This window comes from Urocampus carinirostris, chromosome 5 (assembly GCF_059441175.1).
Source record: "Urocampus carinirostris isolate Australia breed hairy pipefish chromosome 5, RoL_Ucar_1.0, whole genome shotgun sequence".
NCBI classification, from domain to species: domain Eukaryota; kingdom Metazoa; phylum Chordata; class Actinopteri; order Syngnathiformes; family Syngnathidae; genus Urocampus; species Urocampus carinirostris.
Genome location: NC_142353.1, coordinates 17,963,415 through 17,980,810, shown reverse-complemented (window position 1 = coordinate 17,980,810; position 17,396 = coordinate 17,963,415). Strand labels below are relative to the sequence as shown.

The following is a 17,396-nucleotide window of genomic DNA, read 5'->3' as shown; positions in this document are numbered from 1 at the left end:
AAAACTCATAAAAACATAAGTCTCAAATTGTTATGCAAAATAATGGTATTGAAAGACGTCAACAAATGGAAATCATATTTTTATTCTTACTGAATGTAAACGGGGGGTGTCAAACATATAGCTCACGGGCTGGCTCAGGGCCGCTGGTGGATTTATTGCAGCCTATGAGATAACGCTGAGAGTATTTTGAGAATATATGAGGCATTAAATTTTCATAATTTTAAATCCGTTTTGACAATTTTAGAAATTGTTCATGCTTTTCAGTACAGATTTCAATTCTTTACATTTAAGTTTTTTGTGATTTTCAGTTATTTTTCAAACTAATTAGCAATTTCAATACTTAATACTCTTTGTATCTTTTGTCACTTTTCATTACATTTGCATATTTTTTACTGAGAGTGCTTTTTCTACCATGAGCCCCTCAGCAAAAATGAGTTTGACACCCCTGATGTAGACTATTGAACCAATAAAAACTGTAACAGTTAGAATGAAGCAAGCATTATGTGATGCTAGTTTAATGATGGACTCATGCAAGGATGACGAATGACAACGTAATGCTCTGCATGTCTTTAATAGTCTTACCCTTCTTTAAGGGCTTGGTGCAGAGCTGAGCATGTGTTCTTCCTGAAAGCGTAGTAGTGCGTACAAACCATACTTGAGCGTGTGTGTGCACATGTTAATTTCCATGCATTGTAGCATTGGAGCAAATACAAAGCCCCCGCCTGACGTTTTGCGCCTATTTTCGTACCTTCAGGGAGCTGGCTGTAGAGCTGTGCCACCGGCCCTGAAGGCAATACGTGCTCCAGCTGGTAATGGAAAGCCGACTTGATGGTAGGCACTGGTAGACGGTTTTTGGGGAAGCACTTCCTCATGATGAGACTTGAGGCGTTGACAAGAGGATCCAAGGTGCGCACAGAGAGACACTCCTGGTAAAATACCACAGTGAAAATAAAAGTAAAATGCGATAATCCTTTGCTGTAACAGAGTTTACTTTTCGCAAGTTCACTACACTACAGATTTTCATCGTGCATTGTGTACTGCATTCGTATTGGCCAATAAGGCTGCATAAAAAAAAACTAAGATTTAACTTGCCTGATTGGCTGGCGTTGGTAAAATCTGAACTGTGAAAATTCTGGTTTGCCAAACACTCAAATAACAAAGGGGAACTATAAATTCTTGAAAATAACAGCAGTGTCTCGTGATCACACAATCGCACTACCTCGCATTGCAATATCAATTGGATTTCAGGTAGTTGTGCAGCCCTACAGTCGCTCCACCCCTTTCCTGACTGTCTGCCTGTATTGGTGTGCACGTATGTAAAACAGCTTAATACCTACATCATGTATGCGCAATTTTTTTTCATTTTAAAGTCTTCAATTTCAAGACTATAATTGATTTGGGACTGCATGTGGCTCTTTGGTGCTCCCTAGTGGCTCCCTGGCACTTTTCAAATATGTTTAATATTGCAAAAATATATGGTTTCTGTAACAGGACAAACAGGACACATTCTTAAACATTATTCAATTAATATAGATACAGTATGTGTTTCCTTACTTATAAGGGTGGTCCGGCCATAAACAAGTCAATAAAGTATCATGTGAAGTAAAAATGTATTGTCCTTAAATAATTTCCGCTTCTTAGCCCAATACATCCAGCAAGATTATTTTTAAAATTCTAATTTGATAGTACAGAATATATTTGTTTATAAAGTACAGTACTAATATTTGCTGAAAAAATACTAGAGCCTGTAATTCAAGTTTGTTTTTTGGTTTAAATGTATTTAGTATTTATTAACAAATAAAGGTTTCTACTTTACGGGTTTTGACTATCGTGGGACCTTTATGGAATATAACCTGGGCGAAAAACGAGGGATTACTGTACACAATAAGGTGCTCCCTATAGTCAACTAATGCATTTATGAGAAGGTATGCATGCATCTTTCCGCAATTGAGGGATGTCCAGTAGAAGAACAAATATGAGTGGGAAGAGTGAAGAGAATTTTAAAAACTGCTGCCATAAATGTGTCTAAACTGTAAAGCTGTTTTCAAATTACAAATAGGCTATTTAGAAGTAACAAAAATGAATTTGCCAATATTTGCTCAGTTTCAAGTTTCTAAACCTAAGGCCACACTATAAATGCACTCCAAACCCCAAATAGGTCAAACATTGATCTAATAGAGCAGGGGTCAGGAACCTTTTTGACTCAAAGAGCCAAAAAAGCAAAAAATAATAATTTTATTTTGGGAAAGAGCCACACCATATATTATGAGACAAATTTACTAAATTGCTAAACCCGCGTCCCAGACAAAAGCTTAGTCTTCAGTACATTTATTTTTGATGACTTGATAAAAATTATGAAAAGAGAATAATGCCAGGGCCCGTGTCCCAAAATCAACAATCATACCACTTTAAACCTGTCTCTTTCTTGCAATTACTCAAGATCGGTTAAACTCATTTTGACCCTTTTTTTCATACATATTGGTTTCAAAACCAGATGCAAGCAGTTATTTTGTAAAAACGTCAAAACATTCTGCAAACAGGGAGCCTGATGTGCTTATCTATGGCGCAGACGGCGTAGGGCGAGAGATGGGAGGGAGTGCTTGCACTTTTTGCATAGCTCCACCCATCCCTCCCACTCACCCAATCAAAAAACTTTAAGTTCTCTTCCGGTGTTTTGGCGTATTTACAGTTTGTTCTGTGGATTCGTCATAAGGTATCTGAACACTGAAGACAGATAATATAGTGATGTTTTATATAACGGATTATTTAGCGTTGTTCAGCCAGAACTAGTTTTTTTTTTTTTTGTGACACCTTGACTGTAAATTGTAGTGAAAAATGTGCCCTATATATACTGCGAAGTACTGCTCCATTGTTAGCTTTGGTTTGGCTCTGCGTGTATCTGAACAGGATTAGCAGCTTATGTTTTGGACGAGATGGAGAAAATTTGCATGCAATCAAATTTGTTTCTGAGCCACAGGTACTCATAGAAAGAGCCGTATATGGCTCGCGAGCCATAGGTTCCCGACCCCTGTAATAGAGGGATTAGAGTCGATTTAATGGATCAGCTGTTTGGGGCTGTTAAAATCATTTTTGAAGAGGGTTTGAACAATATCACCCAATTTTTGGCGTGATTTTAGCTAAAATACTTTTATTTTGCTTTCAATCACAATAATTCCAGGTAAGGAGTTCCATTAAACAATACACAGGTTTATAGGGCTTCTTTTGTATAATTTGACTCAAATCTTTGGGTTGTTTTTGAAAAGACCACAGTTTTTAAACAAAATCACGCAATTTTTGGGTGTTATCTTAAAGGAATATTTTCTTGAGATGTTTATGGGGAAAAAACAAGAAAAAGTTGTGCCCGTTGGTGACCAAAATTTGGTAATATAATTCTTTTTATCCAATTGATTCTTAATTGTGTTGTATATTTCTTAATCTTCAGTTCACTATTAAGTTACTCTTGCTTTGGTTTTACTGGGTGATGCAGGGCTACACCAATTCTAGGGGGATGTTGGGGTGGTGACCGAAACAAAATCTTGAAAAATCAAAGAACTACTTATCTTATTACCTTTAAATTCAAGTTGTTATGTAAATATTGAGTAGGTAAGCAAGACACACAATAAATATCTTTTACGTCACTAATAGATGAATCAAAGAATTGTATAATGACTTTATGCAACCTTAGATTTTTCCTAATGCCACCCATACATTTAAAAAAATTGGAAACGGCTGCACCCAGAATTACTATTGCCTTCCACCATTGGGCAATTACAGTAAAATACAAATATGTCTTCAAATATTACCAAAAGCCAATCACAACCTTTTCAAAAGTAGTGTAGGTTGTATGCTATTGCGTCTGTTACTATTCACTCAAGCTGACTCACGAAGGAAGTGTTGTACAGAATGCGCATCCCGTCAGCTTTGGTGAAGGCACGCCTGCCCAGCTTGATGTTGGTGACATTGCGCAGGCAGCACAAAAGCCCCTTGCGGATCGCTGTATGACGATGCCACATATCTTTGCGGTGCCAGTCCGAGTAGAGGGCAAGTAGGGTACGAACGTAGGCTCCCTCCACTGCCCGTCGAGCATTTGTCTCTGAATAGCAGACGAGAAGATGCTATCAAAGCGCAGTCATGTGAAAAAATAATTTGCCCCCTTCCCGATTTGAATTGTTTTTCCTTTTTCATCACACATAAAGTTTGTGTGCCTTTCAACATATCAAAGACAATCAAAGGCAAAAAGAATGCAGCTGCTGGATGATGATGACATGGAGGGAAAATAATTCCAACTGATTTCTCCTTATTTAGAGTGTGTGCAGCATGTTTTTGCACAAAAAATCAAATTTAAATGACCTTGCTGCCCTCTCAGTGTTTCCATTGAAGCGGAGTCTAAAATAATAAACTCATCTGTTGATTGACTGTTCCTAGAGTTGATTACGTTATAAAAGGTCATGCTACAGAGACATCAAGCCAGTGCAATTGCTACAATCGATACTCACTGGATTTTAGTAGAGCAACAAGCGCATCCACAGAGACCCTACAAATTCAAACACAGAAGAAGATCAGTACAAATATATCTAGTTTGTTGTTTCTGCTATTAATGGTAACATTTTTTTAGAGTTTAGACCAGGGATGTCAATCTCAGTTTTGAGTCTAGGGCTGGATCCAGACTTTCTGTTCTGAGGTGGGGCGGAGCAGTAAATAAATAGTGTTTAGTTTTGTTTTTGTTTTCATTCAGCCAACATTAGTAACCTACCCTACATACAAAATCACAAATGACAAGGGATTTTTTCTAATCACAACACGTTTATTGACAAACAATGGGGACAAATATTTCATGTTTGGCATTTAGTGTTAACTTTTTTTCAACACTAGACTGAGTGCAGTTTTACACCTGAACCAACTCACCGTGCTGTACTAACTCAAAACTGCCCTCTATTGTATGGAGAGAGCACTTGTTTTGCATTTATTTAAATAAAAAAATCATAACTTTTGAAAGAAATGACTAGAACTTGCTTTGTTCTTGACAATCAGAAATTTGTGACGGGTCAGATTAAATCCTCTAACGGGCTGGATACAGCCAGCGGGCCATATGTATGACATGGCTTGTTTAGACTGTTCTGTCTCATACAGGTGTAAGGTCTATCAAATTTTATCATGAGAACCAAGGGTGTAGCTAGAAGCAAGTCCCACAAACTCTTTTTCGAGACATTTTTGCAAATTGATGCTCCTTTCAGAGCATTAGTTATGCTATAAAATATATTCAAACACTATAGTTCTGTCAAGAGCCTCAGGAGTGCTTGGAGTGGTGAATTGTTTCTGAATTTACAGTCACACTTTTTGTAAAAGGCAACAGATTATTATGTTTATTTGGACTCTCGCGCCTACATACTTGATCAGCCCAGTGTTCTTCTTGCTGTACGGTGCCACAATCCTAAACATCAGGTCAATCGCTCCACTTTTGCCTAGCGATACAGCGTTCACAACTGGACGGTGGAAAGGCAAAAATAAACATCGGACAAAACATGTCATTTTTTGGAAGGGGGAGAATTAATTGCATTTAAGCAAGGTTATTACTGACTTACTGTTGGTCGAATACACCCTAAGGACCTGTAAGCAGGGCATTAGCAGCTTGATGTTTTGGAGGTTCTTTTTGATCAAGTTTATTGTGACGTTCAGAGCGCCGGTCAAACGTGCTTTTACACCCAACTTCCTGTCTACACAAACACACACAATGCAGTTAAGCCAAAAGAATAGTACCACAAAACATTATCTTTTTTCTAATTCATTCTGTTTTTAAAATTGGAAACCTGCAAAGGAGATTGCATGGAATGCCAATTCATTATTTTGACCGCACTGTTGTTTGTTGTTTTGACCATTGTGAACCGTTTACATCATTATCACTATCTGCCAAACAAGTTGCTATTCTTTGATACGTACACCCGTATCTGCTTTTGTAATCTACGAGACTTGATAAAAAAGAAAGAGCTCAGGGGAGCAGATTTAGAAAAGGTTGGAATTTCGTATCAGAGGTTCGCACTCCGCCCTGTTCTACTTGCAAGTTCAAAATCCATTGATGTCTTCTCTTATTTTGAGTGTCTACTGAACTTTGAACAAATCAATAATTTATGTTTAAAACAGGAGAAAAGAATGCAAGAACATTAAAAAAAAGGAGGGAAAAAAATCGCAATTCCTGCTTGGTTGAGAACATTAAACAGCATTTGGAATAACTCTTACCTTTCGGGCCCACTTTGGCCAGTAGAGCATGCACTTGCAACATGAGCTCTTCATTGGGGTGATATTCTTTATTGGCATTGATTAAAATGCGGAGTAACACAGCTGTGCCGCCTTTTGATACAAAAACTGCCACTCTGCGTCCTTTACCTAAACCACACAAAAAAAATGAAATTTAAGCACTGATTTGGATATGCAAACGGTTTAAGGGAAAGAAAGGGTCCTTTAGCTTGTAGGGTATATCTTATAAATGTGTAAATTAAAACAATTATCACTTGTGAGAAACAAGTGGCCAAAACCAATTATACTGCTTGAACCTATCATGTATTTTTTTCATACATTAAATTATGCAATATTTCGAAATATTGTGTCCTGTGTAAAAGAACAAACTTTTCAAAGGTTACTTTTTAAAATTTGTAAGTGCTTCAAAACCATATTTGCACACTCAACTGGAAGTCATGTGAATGTGATCATATTAACTATCAACAATAAAAGTAGACCTTAAAAGTGTCATGAAAGATGAGTAAAATGCTGCTGCATTACCGATTGCGAAATATATTCGTAAAATGTAAGAAATAATTCACATTCTATTTCAACAGGAGAGGCAGTTTTCAAGATTTTATTTCTGCACCAAACCCCCAGATATTTGTCAACATGTCTTGATTCTCCTCCTGCTGATGTTCTCTTTTTGAAACGGGAAATAGAAGATCTACACCTGTCTCTACTCACCTAAGGTCAACAGCTCGCTGAGAATGCACAAGATGTTCATAATGGTCTGGATGTCCCGGGTGGTCTGTCGAGTGTCAGATTGTCAGAAAAATGTAGTTTTGGTTAGTTAAGCAGTATTTTTTAGTGTTTTGTAACAGTTTTACATCACTTTCTACTAATTAAATCTTAACATAGGTAAGTAGAAAGGGAAAATGGTTCAAAAGTTACTGATTAAAACAGGGGTGGGCAAACTATGGCTCTTTAATACAGTGCGCCATCCCAAAACGTTAAAAAGATTATAATTATTTTTTTAAATGGGAAACAAAGAAACAAATGTTGTTTTGATACTGGTCTTGTCCAAAGTGTGTCTTACGTCATACTTTGAAATTACTGGCTACTTTTTTCTGTACTTGATATTTTTCCTAATCATATATTATTTCATGAGGATATTTATTAAATTAAATGTTAAAACAAATGAATGAGCAAGCCCTGTTGCATTTTCAAGGCATATTACAGAATTTGATGTTTATTTATTCTAATTGTGAGTGTTTCAAATCAAATTTGATGAAAACAATGATTTAGATAAAATATGAAATATAACGTACATATAAATATCAGTATAAATATATTCATACCAATAGTACATGGTCCTGTAAAAAGACTAAGCTTAATTTTTTTACATGAAAAAAGTTTGCAATGAAAAAAGTAAAAGTAAAAAAAAAATCCCTTAAAAATGAAGGCGATGATAAATATTAGAGAAGCGTACATTGTGTTTTTTCCTCGTGAATAGCCGAGGTGACAGATCGAGACTTAGTATTGGTAGATAACTCTAATCAAATCAATCAATTTTTTGTCCCAACCCTCTGACAATTTAACCCAATGTGGCCCACCATTTAGAGGTTTGGCCACCCCTTATCCGATAAGAAGTTGAAGAAGGAGGTAAGTAGGTAAGTAGAAAGCTGGGTAAGTGCAGACAAGCAGGCATAAAATAGTGCCAACTGACCTCAAGTGAAGACAGGATGACCTCCATGCCGGTGGCACCTTTACACATTACATCCTTCGTCATTTTCTCTAAAGGACGAGAAGAAGGCAATTAACCTCCCACTGTAATTTTGTTTCTTTGCAGTCAGTACAACTTTGTCAAAACTGCTTTCTCCATTTGCATGATAGAACACACATTATTTAGTATAGGATATGGTAGAGACGGGAGAGGGCATTTGTTAAATCATTCAGTCAATTTTTCTAACTGGGCTGTGGTTGAACTTCCATAAGAAGGAGGATGGATCCTGCTATGTTTAAAGTAAACATAAAAAGATGACATGGATAAAATATATTCATTTATTCGTGAGTTTTGTCCTTTCTGTATTTATTTTGTCATATATACATCCATCCATTATCTGACCGCTTTGTCTTAAAAAATATTTTTCAAATGAGGAGGTGGGCCAGTTTAAGAAATGCATTGTTGATCAACCAATAGGTGTAAAGCTCAACTTGTATGACCCGCCTCCTTATTTGAAAAACACTTTGTCTTTACAAAATATACTGGAAAAAAACACAAGATAAATACAGAAATAAATAGTTGAAGGAATAAATGACGACATGCATACATATACAAACAAATTGCATTAACGTCATATATTTAGGTATGTCATTATTTATGTGTTCATTCATTTTTATGGCATATATCTGTCGGTTATTTGTACATTTATTTCTCTATATGACGGTATCAGTCTTCCATACACAAGCTCAGTTGGAGAAAAAGCCACTACATATATGCGTATGTTTCTGTTTAAAATATTTCTGTGCAAATTTCAATTTTCATCAATATAACACTAATTCTTGCAGACTTTTTTGAAAGAAAAAGGTTAGTGTAAAACCAAACGCAAAATGTATTTTTTTAAACAAGACTTGCACAGTTCATCTTGACACCATAGTTTCAACGCTAACATTAAAATGTGTAATTGTCCAACAATTTGTACAAATTGAAAATCATCTTAACTGTTCAATCTGGCTTTACCTGGAGAGTTAGGGCGGTTCTCGTACTTCCTAGTGTATTGGTAATCCATCTGTACTCTTAAGTTCTGCTAGTTGTATTCCTAAAGTAATGTCTCCTGACATATGTAATCACGCTGGAAAAAAAGAACCTTGCGTTGCCATCAAGAAATAACAACACAACCTCGAACGTTACAGTATTCTAAGCAGGGGCAGAAGAGCAGGAGGTGGGGCATAAAATGAGAATCTACCTCAGTTATGTGCGTTTGAGGACACCCGAGATCCAATAAGAAAAAGAGCGCCAGCGCCATCCTTGTTCTTGCCCTCTCAATCACGCAGACTTTAAACACGAAACCCGAAGACACCAAAGTCCTGCCTAGGGTTTAGTTACTACCCGTCAGATCAGTACGCCCGTCACATACCGTTCAGGGGTGGTGTTGCTCTCTGTTTGTGGACGTGTAGGAATGTACCATATTTTCCGGACTACGAGGTGCACCGGATTTTAAGGCGCACCCCCGAGAATTTGTTTTATGTTTTCAGATATAGGGGGCACCGGACTATAAGGCGCATTAAACCTACTGTAATGGCTAAAAAGTGCCGTATTTGCGCATTGATTGATCAATATAAATATATCACTGGATATTAATTGCTATTACTTTGCAATATGGTGCAGCAGTAGCTCAGCAGGTAAAGCGCTCGTCATGGGATCAAAAAGTCGCAGGTTCGATTCCCGGCTCCTCCGTGTTATATCTTGAGGTGTCCTTGGGCAAGACACTGATGCTGATGCTGCAATCAGTTAGTTAGTGTGTGTAAAAGGGAAAGTGTAAAGCACATTGTAAAGCACTTTGGGAGGTCTTCAGTGACTTGAAGAGCACTATATAAATGCAGACCATTTACCAGAGCCTACCCACTAGGCTGTGTGAGATATAGACAACACATGAATGTTTTTATTGGGCCAGGCCGAGAGAATATTATCAGACTTTAAGCCGGTCCCTGGTACAGCCGACTTGCAACGTCTTTACATAATGCATAAGATTCTGAACTGAATGAAGGCCTTGTGGAAAGAAATTCAGTCATTATAAAATAAATGAAAAGAACAGCAATGTGAGAAGTCTTTTGCTCATTATGAAAGATATGAACAAACGCATGAAAGCACATGTTCAACACGTCAAGTCATCTAAAATGCTCAGTTTGAGCTGAGAAAAAAGTAAAACAACATACTGTCTACTCTTACATATCTGGTTCAAAGAGCACAGATCCCTTAACCACTAGGCTCTTAGGGGCACCACTAAAAATAGTGTGATAATGAGATAAGACCTCATAGCTTTTAATGTGTCGTCCGTATCCATAGAGTTCTAATGGATAGGATCCCGCACTCTCCTTGCAAACCCGGTTCGATTCCCGTTGCATTTAATGTTATGCGGACAACGTCCCTTGTCCCTAGCGGCCTGGTTGTTAGGAATTGGAGCTCTTACCATTGCCATCCGGTTCAAAGAGAAATGTATCGACTGATCAACAATTGCACAAATATGGTAATGCACTTCCAATTTCGTCCACATATACTGTAATGTTCACCGGATTATAAGGTGCACATTCAAATTTCTCGCCATATTGGGGTTTTTGGCTGCGCTTTACATTGCAGAAAATACGGTATATGTGTGAGTTGCAGATGAGAGGAACAGCTGACAGACAGAGTGGTATGAATGAAGGTGACAGACATAAGGAATTCCACTCCACCACTTCGGCATGGGAGCGAAGTTCGATGACGCCTGACAAATGTAAGCGGTGAAATGGGGGATCAAATGAACACGTTGCAAGAAGTTCCAGAGCTGTTCAACATCTTTCTTTTTTTTCAGGTATTTGTACGCATATGATGGACAAACAATTGTACCACTTAATTTAATTTAGGGGACATTCTATATTAGTTAGTTTCCAAAATGTGAAAAAACGTATATTAATAAGAACAAACGTGCCTTTTTTTAATACAACTAGCCTACAAAATGTGCCATCATTTTAAATACATAGATAGATAGATAGATAGGTCAGGTTAATTGGCCTATTCAAATTGTCCCTAGTTATGAATGAACAGGTGAGTTGTATGTCTGTTTGCCCCGCTACTGTCTGGCAACCAGTTCAGGGTGTCCCCTGCCCACTGCCCGGAGATAGCTGGGATGGGCTCCAAAACCCCAGCAACTCTAGTGAGGATAAGCGGTCAGATAATGGATGGATGTATATATGAATATATGTATATAAATATATATATATATATATATATATATATATATATATATATATATATACACACACACACACACACACACACACAGTGTTCTCATTTGCCCGCGTCACTGCGTCCTAGACGCATCATTTTTACTGGGGACGCATCGTCTCAAATCAACGTGCGTCTCCGGCACGCAACTTTTTTGACACAAAATTGTCATTATTACCCGATTACATTTTTTTTAAACAAAGATTTACCGCACTCCAAACTTTTCGTCAGGCAGATCCGGCAGATGTTGTTTTGGTCTCGCGGTTCGAGTTTTCGTCTGCACGCCGATCTCGAGTTGGTATATATATATATATATATATATATATATATATATTATATTATATGTACATATAGACCGGTTTAAGATAAAGTAGAAAACAATATTATAGAAAAATAAATATATAACAACAGGTATCCTTGGTGTCCCTGAGCCACTGTGACCACGAATAATTAAAAAAATCAAAAAACTTCAATAGACAGAAAACACATTTTGAACATTTTAGATGGACAGTGTGCCTTGAGTTTTTTGTTCCTAATTTAAAAAAGATAAAAAATACGTGCCTTGCCTCCTAAAAGGTTGGGAAATGCTTGTTTTATATATTGTCCAAAAAAAAAAAACGTATCTCTAGATTTAACATTAAACGAAAGTTTAAAAACTAAAAAGGAAATAATAGAAAGAAATAAAAATGTGTATTTTCTCCATAACAGCAGCGATATAAAAAGTCATAATCATGATCAACACTCGGCATTGTATCAGTGAGTACAAGAGTTTTCGCATTGTTTTCTATTATTTGTGTTACACGGTAGTTACCATAATAGTTTATTTACACTGTCAAAATTGCAAATCAAATAGCTATGTTATGCAAAGCTAAATCTGTGAAAAAGTCTCTCAACATTTAGCTTGTCATCAGCTTGTATGAAGTGAGCTTAATTAATTTCTGCACAATGTGTTGTCTTATTACAGAAAGTGGAAGAAAGAAAGAAACCCCACGCAAACACAGAGAAAAATGTCCTTAACACACTAATCCTGATTTTGTTTTCACAAATCCTTAGGGGGATCCAAAACAATCAAGCAAGTCATATTCAGCCACATTGCCCATGTTTTGTTACGTATTGAACCGTAGTGCCGCTAGAGGTCAGCAAGTAGCCAAGGTAAAACATTAGGTAGTAAATTCACTGTTTTAGGCCTGATGCCCAGCACGGTGGACAACTGGTGTGCACATCACAGTTCACAGAGGACCTGGGTTCAATTCAAGAAACCAGCCTCCCTGTGTGTAGTTTGCATGTTCTTCCCGTGATTGGGTGGATTTTCTTGAGACACTATGGTTTCTTGAAATGTACCAAAAACGTGTGGCAGGTTGATTGGTGAGTCAGAATTGGTCTTTAGGAATGAGAGAGAATGGTATTTTGTCTGTTTGCACTGTGATTGGCTGGCGACCAGTCCAGGGTGTCCCCTGCCCACTGCCCAAAAATGGCTGGGATGGGCCCCAGCACCTCTGTGACCCTACTGAAAAGAAGTGAATGTATGAATAAAATAATGAGACTTAGACCACAATATGTGTGTCGACCCCTTAAAATATCATAAACCAGGGGTCTCAAACTCGCAGCACGGGGGCCAATTACGGATGATAGTTTGAGGCATCTGCCTTAATATGAATGTTAAAGGAACAGTGCATATTATTTTCTCACTAGATTTTGCTGTATTGGGTCGTGCCAATGACAAAGAGACAAAAAAACGTAGATTCAAAGTGACCAAAACGCACCTTATTAATTTTGAAAGGAGAAATACTAAAAGAAAATGTCAAATTAAAAGAGAAATAAAAAAGGAAATAAAAATGGACAAAAAAAATAATAAAAAGAAAAGAGAGACAGGACAAAAATTAAACTTATGAAACAAAGGAAATGAAAAAAGAGAAAAAAAAGAAAAATAAATAATTAAAAGAAAAAAGGAAAAATTGAAGTTCCTTTCTTTTTTCTTTCCTTTTTTCTTTTTCTCCATTTTCCTTTTTTTTATTTCCTCCCTTATTTTCTCTGTTTTCCTGTTTTTACATAAATTCCAATTTCTTCTTCCCTATATTTCATTCCTTTAAAAAAAATCTTAATCCCTTCTATTTGTCTTTCTTTGAAAAAGGCTGCATGCTTTTTTTCTTTATGCTCACTTTCAGCCTCCATAGTTTGTTCTCTTCCATGGACTAATTTTTGGTTGCACTACACATTACAGCGACATTTAGTGGACACACATTAAACACTGTGCCTGTTTTTGTGAAAAACCCCATCCCATGTTGCCATTTTTAAATTACAGTATTTCAATTGGGTCTATATTGACTCTAGCATCAGCACTGGGAACAAGGAGTGTTTTACAATATTTTAGCTTTTAAACGTGTTTTAAATATTTAACATGTAGGGTAAATTTGCAAAAGCATCACGTGCTTGCCAGACAACTGAAGTGATGCCTTCAGGGTTTTCCCCTTGATTTTAAATTTTGATTAAAATGTAAGTCAAAAAAATACCTTGTAAACCCTGGAAACAACAAGTGTTTGCCCTGAGGATAATTTAAAGTGAGCAGAAATCAACCATTTCTTGTCAAGCAGTCATGCACTTTGCAAACATTTTGTTCATAATGAGATTTGTTTTCAACATGTTTTGAACAGACACCTTTGAAAATGTAATCCGATTCAGTTACTAGTTTCCTGATGAAAAATGTAATCAGTAATGTAATCTGAATACCTTAATATTGCAGTCCTGTAACTTGATTACTTTCGATTACTTTTGGATTTTTTTTCAATACCAAGTGTGCTTAAAAAAGACAAAATATACATAATATTAAATAATATATTGTGTTTAGGATAATTAAACAATAATTAAGGGAAACCAAGGTCAGGCAGTTCTTTTCAGTCCTTCGAAAAAGTGCTTAAATTTAAACCACATTGTATAGTTAATTAAGCAAAAACAATCCTCTTGACCTTTACATGGAAGACAAGAAATGCTCTGTTTCAGTTAGGAGAAGAGTAAAAATCCAATATTGTTTTAAACACACCAAGTGTTCACTTTCTAAATCTACAACAAACTCTGGGATGTCTTGTGTCCAAGTTCAAGTTTTACTTGTTTGAAGTGGGGATACCAAACCTAATGAGAAAATTCAGATTTACTAAGCTAAGTAAATCATTTTCAAAACATTAATCAAATAGTGATTTGAACACCAATTAACAGCAAAAGAAGACAATCAATCATGTTTACTAAATGTCCCTGAGGCATCACTTGAGTGGGCGGCAGTAGCTCAGAAGGTAAAGAAGTCGCAGGTTCGATTCCCGGCTCCTCCATGTTATATGTCGAAGTGTCCTTGAGCTAGACAGAGAATCCCTAATGACCTCGATAAGCATGTAGTTGCCTTGCATGAATGACGCTGCTATCGGTGTGTGAGTGTGTGTGTGTGTGTGAATGGGTAAGTGTGAAGGACATTGTAAAGTGCTTTGGGAGGTCTTCATTGGCTTGAAAAGTGCTATCTAAACGCAGAACTTTTACATTTATTTAACTGCGCTTTCCTAACAAAACTGCAGGCTTGCGCTATCAAAATGGGTGCTACATTGTTCGAGAAATAAAAGAAGAGAAGTCCTTTTACCTACAACATAATTTATGAGTCGGCTATCTGTGCAATTTTCGCAACGTATGTGGACATTGCTACCACACGAGCGCAACATTTATCTGTCTCTTGAGTGTCAAAGATTGAAATCCTTACTTTGACTAATTCTACCTGTAATTTGGTCAGGTCTTTTTTTCTGTAAATGTCACAGAATACAATTGAAAAAAATGTATATCCTAATCAAGTAACGTGGTTAAATGTATTCCGCTACTCCACAACCATGGTTCTTAATAAGTGCTCACCCTGCGTTTGTATGAGGTGGAGGAGTTTGGCGGTGAGCTGCCGTGCCGTTTCAGGATCCCTCACCATGGAGTCTCCAGTCATTTTCTCCAGTTGGCCCAGCAGGATCTGCACTCTGGAAGCATTAGGAACACTGGGAGAGAAGCAAGTGCTTCTGTCAGGTAATTGAATTCGTACCATCATTTGTATAAAGATGCAAAATTTTTCATTGCACTTTTATTACAACATGTGCCAGTCTCCAAGCACTACCTTGGAAGATATGTATGCCTATTCATCCTGACAATCTTTGTATTTTACATTTCTCTTTTAAGTCTTTATTATGTGCCATGTCTAATCTTGTTGCAAAGTACCGTACATTGTTATATATAGCAATATTAATCTTATTTTGTACTGGGATGTTTGGGAATAAATTCACAAAGAAGTACTACCGAAGCATATTGTGCATCAGGGGCAGCTAAGGCAAAATTTGTGTTCTATTCCATGAACCAAGATTCAAAAAAAGACTCGTAAGGGGATGATTCATGGTGGGGCTGTGTTTTGACACTTATCAAATATGCGAGTTGTATTTATAGAAATAAACAAAACTGAAGCATTTGCTTTTTGGACAATGAACAGACGCAATTTCCCTAAATGTAGGTTGAACTTTTGGCTCAACCGGGCGGGCAGGGTGAAAGGTTGCCTCACTGGCAAACACAGAAGAAAAGAATCAAAGATGTACCCAGCAGAGCTTAATGTTTCCCATGTCCTTATAAAGACAAACAGTGAAGAGTGCACGCTGGGGACATTGAGAAGGAATAACAAGCAAGCGTATTAAAGGGTTCAATATATACCCAAATAGAAATATTACATCAGTTATACTGTACACGAGAGCTTGCAACAGGATATAAAAAACATGTCTTCAGTAGAATACTTTTATATTCTCTAATATAAAAAAAACTTTTGGTATTTTTATATTCTTGTTCTTTTCATGATACACCCTTTTTATTTATATGAAAGTATTCTCAACAAAAGAATCTTTTTTGTCATTTGGGATGATGGTTGGTAAATCATTGAACTTTTGTTCTGATTCGTTTTGATTCTGCTTGCGCACAAATAAAGATGGGGTGCGTAGTTTGTAGTGTCCTCAAAAAGTTTTAAATTAAATATGTTCTCTATCAGGGCAGCACGGCGGCGCAGTCGTTAGCGCATGTGCGGCACCGTTCATGTCATGGGAACCTCCTGCGAGGGTTCAAATCCAGCTCCAGAATTCCTGTGCGGAGTTTGTATGTTCTCCCCGTGCTTGCGTGGGTTTCCGCCGGGCACTTCGGTTTCCTCCCACATTCCAAAATGAATTTCAGGTGAATTGGCCGGTCCAAATAGTCCCTAGGTGTGAGCGAGTTGTCTGTCCCTGTGTGCCCTGCAATTGGCTGGCAACCAGTTCAGGGTGTCCCCTGCCCACTGCCAGATGATTGCTGGGATGGACTCCAGCATCCCCGCGACCCTACTGAGGATAAGCGGTACAGCTAATGAGATGTTCTCTATCAAGTATGTATTAACAATGCCAAACTGAGTTGAAAGAGTCTTTTGGGTTGGAGAGTGGCTTTACGCGCGTTCCTTGTTGTTTAATTTATCCGAGGGAAAAAATGGTTGAATCAAGAAAAAGACTGTTTCAAACACAGTCCAAATACCAGCGCGTCCTAAATAGACACATACTGTACGTGCATGCGGCAGATAGGCAGCTTGACAGAGGCTGCAATGATAATTACAACCAGAAGATGGCATCAGTAAGTAGAATATTTTTTGAGTTACGGACACCACCTTTAGGAATGTAGTTCTGTTTTTACTGTTGTGCACCTGCCGATCCCTTGCTCGGGATGACAGAGTTGTTGGCAGAGTTGTTTGTATATTATTGCCAATGTTGTTCATTTTTTCAATGTTATTAATGTCTTCCAATAAATATAATGCTAACATATATAAATGTACCTCTTTAAACAAGCACCTCCAAAGACAAAATTTCGATACAGGAGTTTTTTCAAACAAAAAACGTGATCGCTGTACGGAGAGAGATCCAGGTGATGAGCAATCCCAGAGGCCACCACTAGAGACCGCTTGAGACTGCTGTCCGCTCCTGATTGTTACCGTCAGCATCAGCTCATTTCAGTTTGTGCATGCAAACTACTACAGGCAATAAAAAATTGTGCTGTAAAAAAAATGTACGTTTGTCTAAAGCTACAGTTACTGACACTTGAATTTTGGGTGTACAATAAGTGGATATGTATCATCAAGAGTCTTTCAATCTCATACCTTTCAACCTCAGCCAATGGCTCCCCACAATAA

General features: G+C 37.4%; 1 protein-coding gene across 1 annotated transcript in view; it reads right to left on the bottom strand.

Moving 5' to 3' along the window:
• Window positions 1–17,396, bottom strand: part of agtpbp1 (ATP/GTP binding carboxypeptidase 1) — a 44,295-nt gene that overhangs the window by 22,679 nt on the left and 4,220 nt on the right. The window contains exons 3-12 of the mRNA XM_088336043.1: window positions 15,083–15,213; window positions 7,943–8,010; window positions 6,961–7,024; window positions 6,235–6,381; window positions 5,583–5,714; window positions 5,390–5,483; window positions 4,497–4,534; window positions 3,885–4,093; window positions 749–926; window positions 583–624 (exon numbers count right to left, since the gene is read on the bottom strand). Coding sequence (XP_088192169.1) covers window positions 583–624; window positions 749–926; window positions 3,885–4,093; window positions 4,497–4,534; window positions 5,390–5,483; window positions 5,583–5,714; window positions 6,235–6,381; window positions 6,961–7,024; window positions 7,943–8,010; window positions 15,083–15,213 — 1,103 coding nt within the window. The remainder of the gene's footprint in view (window positions 1–582; window positions 625–748; window positions 927–3,884; window positions 4,094–4,496; window positions 4,535–5,389; window positions 5,484–5,582; window positions 5,715–6,234; window positions 6,382–6,960; window positions 7,025–7,942; window positions 8,011–15,082; window positions 15,214–17,396) is intronic.